This window comes from Chanos chanos, chromosome 8 (genome assembly GCF_902362185.1).
Source record: "Chanos chanos chromosome 8, fChaCha1.1, whole genome shotgun sequence".
Taxonomy (NCBI): domain Eukaryota; kingdom Metazoa; phylum Chordata; class Actinopteri; order Gonorynchiformes; family Chanidae; genus Chanos; species Chanos chanos.
Window position 1 is genome coordinate 20,965,848 of NC_044502.1, and position 8,241 is coordinate 20,974,088.

General features: G+C 37.0%; 1 gene segment (V, D, J or C); it reads right to left on the reverse strand.

Annotated features, from left to right (window-relative positions):
- Positions 1-6,809: 6,809 nt before the first annotated feature.
- LOC115818027 (Ig heavy chain V region 914-like) lies at positions 6,810-7,253 on the reverse strand. The segment is given in 2 exon segments: positions 6,810-7,111; positions 7,205-7,253. Coding segments are annotated over 2 exon segments (351 nt in total).
- Positions 7,254-8,241: the final 988 nt, after the last annotated feature.

Here is an 8,241-nt window from a genome sequence, read left to right on the forward strand (position 1 = left end):
TGCATTCAGATCCCCAATGTGGTAACAGTAAGAGGGATAAATATGAATTATTTTCTGTATGTGAGCATGTGTGTATGTGTGCATAACTATGTGAACATACCATTACTAAAGTTGTACTTTATTATCCATTTGATGTGTGTTCATGCACAGTCTCAAAATGAAATGGTCCTGTCAAGTGGACACAAGCAGGCTGACAGCTCCTTACATTAAAATAGAAACTGTTCAGAAAAAAAAACAAAAAACACATATTTATTATGTAAGTTAAAACATGCATTCCTATATGTTGTAAGATCACTGGGCAGGGATGTACAGTGTAGAACTGTATGAAAGTGTTGTTTTGAGGCTGTGTGTGAGTTCTGTACAACTCTACCACATGGAAATAATGTCTGTAAGGGGCACAGTAATACACAGCTGTGTCTTCACTCTGCTGAACTTGTTTTTCAGAGACTCTTTGTAGTCTAAGCCCCCACTACTGTAGATAAGTCCAATAAACTCCAGAGCTTTTCCTGCTGCATCTTGAATCCACGCTGTATTTTCATAAGTAACTAAATATGAGGGCTTGCAATTTATGGGCATTTGCTGACCTGGACGAACAATCTGAAACATGAGACGCTCAATCAAATACACTAAACTGTCAGTAAAATGAACTGCGAAATACAGCAGGTTTAATTTCTGTAATTAGACCAAAGAGACTCACAGTATGTGGCTGCCAAGAGCAGCATTAGAAATACAGAGAACATGACTGGTTTTGAAGGTCAATATTTGAGAATGGTTCCTGTAGGGCTCAGAGGCTGTTTAGGATTTAAATACAGATTGGTCACATGAGACAGAAAGAGGAAGAATTTGCATAGAGGAGTCACATCACATGAGCCATCCATGCTTTCTTCATTTTTTTTCATGTAACTGATTACATATTTTAAATGAGTGAGATGATTTAGGACTTTTTTTTTTCATTAATCTTAAGGAATGGTTTGAAAATCTGTCCACATGTTCATAAAATATACCTTTCAGAAATCACTGAAAACAAACAGCGTCACTTGAAGATGGAGATCATCCTCTTTAGGTCAACAACTTCACTTTACCTAAAGAATGATTTTATTTTCACACACTTTGTGGGGCTCTACCCCATCAGCCATTAATAGTTGTGTTCGTCTGTGTGTGTGTGTGTGTGTGTGTGTGTGTGTGTGTGTGTGTGTGTGTGTGTGTGTGTGTGTGTGTGTTAGTGTGTGTGGCCATTTGTGCACATCAGTGTTTCCTGAGGTAAGTCTACAGTGGAGTAGTGTTTCTTTAAATTCAGTTGCACATTTTATTATTGTTTTGTCCTATTATCTGTTATAGTAAAGACACATTTGTACACATTCATTAGTCAGTGATTTTAGTCTCTGAGATGCCTCAGTGACAAAGACTGTTATTGGAAATGGAACAAATATTCACTGAAAAAAAAAAAGACAGATAAAGAGGTTTTAACATGAAGTGTCTGTGTTTAGATAGGCTAACTCCTAATACAGAATCAGTTCTCTCTTCAGATAATCCTGATCCTGATTCAGTCAGTGTCTGATATCCACCATCTGTAACCAAGAATCACCAAATGTAGAATTACAACCACACACACAGAAAATCACATACACATTCTATACCGTACAGACTTCATGAAAAATGTTGGTGTAGAATGTTTATACAGATAAGAATATATCATTGAAAAGTATCACTCACTGTTTATGAAGGCCAGTATGAAAAGACACCATACATTTAGTGCCATTGTTGTTTTATTACAAAGAATAATGTGAATAATGCAGTCTACCAGTGACCAGCTGCTTTAAGCTCCAAACATGTTCTTATAAAGGACTGATATGAAACTGTTTTGCATAGTCCATCCACTGCACCCACAATCCTAACAGTAGAGAAGTAGAGAGGAGAAAAGGAGAGAGAGAGAGAGAGAGAGAGAGAGAGAGAGAGAGAGAGAGAGAGAGAGAGAGGGCTTGATTCCATAAAAGTTATGGAATGACAATAAAAAGCATAATAACTTGACATAATAATTATAACCAGTAATTACCATCCTGGTGGAAATTTGTGTAAAATTTGAGTCAGTCCTTTTAACATCTTTTTTTTTTCTTTTAATGTGTTCTTTTAGAGCATATAAATAGTTCGGGTTGAGGGCCGTGCCTCTCACAACATTGGGTGGTTCGATGGTGATTGATGCACCTGTTCACTTTTATGAAATTTTAGTACTTACCTGTTCAATACTCACCAGGTCTGATGCCACATGAGAGGCAGGATGTTTTAATTATCTATGGTTTGGTCATAGTGATAGTTTGAATTTGGTAGTTGGTTAATTTAAGTGCAGGATCTGTTTCAGTGTCCATTACAGTATTATCGTGGGACCATTGTTAATCTGCATGTTTGGTTTCACGACAAATGTGTGTTGAGCTAGTGCAAGGGACAAGGTCAATTTTTACACTTCTAATATTTTGTTTTGAAATACAACACTGAAATTTCATAGTTTTGAGTTGAGTTTCCTCAGTGCTTGGATGGGCAGCTGTAATTAGTCAATGCATCTTTTTGACTTTTAATTAAATCAGGTCTCCACAGGGGCAGCACTTAGTGTGTATAATAGGGGTCACCCTTACAGGTCTGGTGAGCATAATTCTTGTTAGTTTACAGAGTGCAGTGTTACATCTAGTGTACTGTGTGTATGTTACATTTGATTTTGATTGAATTTGTTATATATCTGGGTCATGCACTGTGAATTGTTTCAATATGTGTGGTGTAGTTGTATCTTAAGACTTGTGTTCTGTCTAAATAGGGCGCTATCTTATGTATCTGTGCCTTTGTGGTCCTGCTCCAGCCTCTTAGGTGTATGCCTAAAGCATTGTAATGTTGAAAGCATTGTAAATCCTTTGCCTCTTACTCACAATTTGTATTTCCATAAAGTTTCTCCCTATACCCTTCCTCCTTTTTGTTTACTTGCACAGCTGTATCTTATTATCCAGACTCTTTGACAAACTATGTAAGTAGGTCAGTTTTCTTCACTGGTTCTTTTTCATAGTAACTGAATAATTCTGAGAAGCATAAAGAAAACATGGTACCTTATGTTCCATCCCAAATAGGGTGCTATCTTATGTACGTGTCTTTGTGGTCCTGGAACTCCAGCCTATAGTAAGACCAGCAGGCTGTCCGACCCTTGGAAACCAGATGGAAATAATGTGTGTAACAGGCACAGTAATACACAGCTGTGTCCTCCGTCCGCAGATTGTTCCACTGTAATGTTATTGTGTTACTGCTGGTGTTCCTCACTGAGACATGCCTGAGTAGTTTTTGTTCAGCACTGCAGTTCTTTGTGTGACTGTGAGTCTCTGGCACAGTAATAAACAGCTGTGTCTTCAGCTTTAAGGCTTTTCACCTAAATACAGTTTGTTTTTGCTGCTGTCTTTGGTGAAGAAGAACTGACCCTGGAGAGACTGGGCAAATATTGTGCTTGTGCCAGTGTCAATGCGCCCAATCCACCCTAGTCCTTTCCCTGGTTTCTGACAGATTCAGTGCATTCATTAGCTGCTCATAGAGAATCCAGACACAGTACAGGACAGAGTGACAGACTGTCCAAGATTCTTCACCACAGACTCAGATGAGGTCAGTGACTGTCCACAAACACCTGGTAAAAAGAGAGGATTAACATCAAGTCATCTGAATCATTTTTAAGCCAGGAACACTCCATATTGCAGAACATCCATTTTTAACGAGTCAAACTACAGCAGTGTGAAAACTTGTCAGTTCTATAAGTATCTGAGACAGGCTGTATATAAATGATGATGTATATAAGTGGCTCTTAGTGTTCAAGACAAAATTTGCTTAGTCAGATTGTGAGGATGAAGATGGAAACAGGTAGTAGCTATTGGAAAAAAGGTATTCATTGTGTTCACCGAATATTAGTCACTCCATGACATAAAACTAAATCAAATGTAACATTCCATTTAGATGTAAAGCACCACATGGGAAAAGATCAGAGCTGATTTATTGTTTACGTTTAATTGAATCGTTGTTGTATGAAGCGTTACATGTTTGATTTGTTTGTGTTTTTTTTTTCTTTTACATTTAAAAAAATAATTCTGATGTAATCATAACATGAATATTTACATGTGTGTGTGTGTACATGTGTGTGTGTGTGTGTGTGTGTGTGTGTGGATACATTTATTATCTCTATCTGATCTCTCACAGTTGAGAAATGTGATGATAAACCGAAACGATAAACCTGGTAACTCTGATGTTTTTAATGTGAATTTATTAGTGACTCATTTTTGTTGTGACAGGGTGCAGCTGCCAGCAGTGACAGTAAAGATGGAGAAAACAGCTTATAAAACCAATCAGAAAAAAAGTCTGTATTTGCAAAAGAAATGAGTTGTAAGCTTTTGTGAACATATATTTTGAATTAAACATATGCAAATCATATTTGAAATGAAATTATCATTAGACCAGAACTGGACTGTGTTTACTGTAAATATTCCTTTATTTAGCAGAGTTGTTTTTTCTTCATTCTGTCTTCATCATGATAGTCACTAACACTTTTCAAGTGCCACTCATTTCTCATTATTCCTTTATCTTAATGATTTTATACACCTCTACCAATGGCTCCATCATGTTTTTGTTCAGCACTGTCTCCCTTTCCCCCACTGTGGCTCTCTGGCATAGAAATACACAGTGGTGTCTTCAGTCTTTAGACTGCTCATCTCTTTTTATTATAAGTTTTTAAAATGTAAAATTTATTTATTTATTTATTTATTAACAGTGGTTTTTCATGAGGTTGATTCATCTGTAAATACAGCTTACCGCTAGAGTCATTTGTGCAGATGGTGAATCTTCGTTTCACAGACTGGGAATAGTTTTTGGCAAACTACAGCTAGTAGTCTCTAAGAATGCAATCCATTCCAGAACTTTCCCAGGAGACTCTTATCGAAGCCATACCAAAGCTACTGAATGTGAAGGCTGAAGTTATAGGTGAAGTTTTCTAGCTTTGATCATTGATCACTAGTTCAGACTCAGACAGTGTCTGCCCTACTACATCTGAAAAGAAAGAGAATACAACAGTCAACTAAGTACCAAAATTACATTTAAAAACATTAGGTGAAATTGGTAAGTATTCAGGTTCATACATCAAACTAAATCAAACCTGACAGAGGTGAAGAGATACCTGTGATTATAAAGGACTGAAGTGGAGTATAACTTTGCATAGTCCACCATCTAGTTAAATAGATACAGTGAGAGGCATTGTGATCAGAGTTTTAAATCTGTGATGATTTTCTCATGATTCAAGGCTAGAATGGAAAATTCAGCTATGTCTGTTACATCCATATGAAGAAGAAGAAGAGGAAGAAAGACCATCCTCATCCTCATTAACAGGTCTCGTGTGTGATTATAAAGGAAAGAATAGTTTACATGGTTCTGCTCACTAGAGGCACTACAGTTATGACCAATATTTTTTCTTTCTTTTCTTGAATGAGTTCACTTGAATTTGGAACAAATTCAACCAACATATAAATATACAAACAGATGAAAACATGGAAAAGCATATTTATACACTGTAGCTCAAAAAATGAAAAAGGGAGTATTTGGTAGAAGTGTCTGTTCAGTTTCTGCCATTTCCGTATATTTCTACCTGATTATAAAGACTTTTGATTTATTATTGTGTCCTATTTAAACCAGAATATGAGATCAAACTCTTTTATTCACTACTGTAATGATGCCAAAACCATAGACAGACTGTATATGTAACTATACGACTTAAAACTTTTACCAACATTTACCACAATGTACCATTTCATAGCTGTGTGCTCCACAGTTATGTTAGGCATAAAAAGTGTCTTTTTGTTCCTTTATTTCTAGCCATTTTTGTTAATATTGTATATAACTCTTAAAAAAAATACTGGCTGCTCAGATAGTGTGAGAACAACCTGACACTGGAATACCACAAAAAGACCTTCTTGTGGGCAGCCTGTGGCCTAAAGGTTAGAGAAGCCGGCATGTGACTGAAAGGTCACCGGTTTGATTTCCAGGACCTGCAGGAAAACATCCACAGCTAAAGCCTCCTTGGGAAACCCTATCATAGGTGCAGGTGTGCTGCCCTCTGCTCCTGTGCCTAGTGTGTGGGGTATACATGCAGAGGTCAAATTAACTGTTCATTGTGTGTACAACCACAGAGGCTTAATTTTTCATTTAATCTTTAAAAAGGGGAGTCCCTGGCGTAAAGCATGAACAATCTTGAAAACTATTAAAGATTTTTTGAATCTTGAATTTTTAAAATTTGTTTTCACTAAAGCATAAATCCATTTTGTATGGCTGCTGACAGAAGCAGCAAACACATAGGCACCACGCTGTGTTGAAATGAACTGATGAAAGCTGCTCTCCTCATTCAGTTTTCATATCAGACCTCACAGAGTGCTTTTGGTATTATTTAAAGGAGTCAAGTATCTCCTCCTGTTATTTTAAGGGATTTTCTTATTAATTCAGGAAAAATTAATTCATGTTCTAGATTACAGATTGTCTATTACCTCTGACACAGAAATACAGAGCTGTGTTTTCACTCTTCAGTGACCTGTTAATCTGTATAAATATAGATCACTTCTCATTGTACATGTGTGTGATTATGTCTATACTTGTATCTGTGGGTGTTGTAACTATGTAACTTTTGCCATTCACATTTTTATATATCATGTTGACAAGAAGATTTACTGTGTAATTCTCTACAGTTCTCCACAGGCCTGTCTGACACTGATAGAGTTTTTGTACAGGGTGGCCTCTGATTTGTATCACTGTGACACTCAAGCACAATAATACACAGCTGTGTCCTCAGTCTGCAGGCTTTGTCCTCGCAGAGACACTGTACTGCTGGAGGTATCTCTGGAGACCTGAAACTTGTTCTTCAGTTGTTCACTGTGATATGTGCTACCACTACCACATGTTGCTCCAACCCATTCCAGTGCTTTTCCTGCAGGCTGTCGTATCCAGTGAGTACAGTAGCTGCTATCAGTCAGTGAATATCCAGAGATCTTACAGGACAAAGTCATGGACTGACCAGGCTTCACAACCATATAATCAGGCTGGTTCAGCTCAATACAATGGACTCTTGTCAGAGCACAAAAACAGTCAAATATGAATAATTTAATTCACATTCCCTCTACATTTTTAAAATACAGGTGAATTCACTGGTACTCACTGTTTACAGCTGCCAACAGCAGCAGCAGTAGCAGAGAGGAGGAGAACATGGTCTAAGAGGAGACAGATGTGTTTGGAGCTGGTCTTTCTCTGCTCACATACACTCAGACATGGTTTAAATATGAAGATGTGAGACAGTGAATTTGTTTAGAGCAGTGTCTCTCATCCACTTCACTACTGAGGGTCACATAGCTTTTATCAGTTAGACAGGTTCACTCCTAAAACCCTTATTAAAAGCTGAACAGTTATACCATATGTTCTAATTCAAGGATTATGCAATATTTCAAAGATATTTTTTATTTTTGTATTTTGAATCAAGATTCCAATGCAACACATTAAAGATCCTGATAAACGTGTTTAATTTGTAACCAGCCTTGTAATAACTGATGCAATGATTTGATCATTTATCAAATTCTGTACAAGAGTCTATTCTTTATCGCTTTTCTAATGTTTGGTCATTTTCTCATAGAGTTGATATTTCATGGTGTCACTCTCTAATGTTTAATCACATATCAACGTTATGATTTTTCATCATCTTTTTTGCATATTTGTCTAGACTCTGAGGTTACTTTGTATATATTGAGACAAAGATAGTAACAGACAACTGACTAACACTTGATTTTAAATGTTACATTTCAGTCCAACTTCACTGTTGGCATTGTGTTCCCCACAACCTTTAACATCAAATGAACATCCAAGTCTATTTTAGGCTGGGTATTCCCTTTTCTCTTTTAATAAAACTGACTGGCACCACTAGGGGGCACATTAAGTGATGAGTTGCCAACCATGGTGAACCATTAACCTATTCTATCCTTTGTTTACCTTCCAACAAAAAAAGTCAAGGAAAGTGTTGAAATGCTGAGCATTTCCAAAGCTTTAAATATTCTGAGGTGGTGTGGTGGATTACAAATGTTACACTTTCTTTTCACTCTTGGCCCCTCTGGTCACAGATGCTCAGAACAATCATTTTGCTCAGAGGACTAACACAACAGAAGTGACCTTAACACTCAGCTGTCTGTCAGAAATCTCTTTCATTTT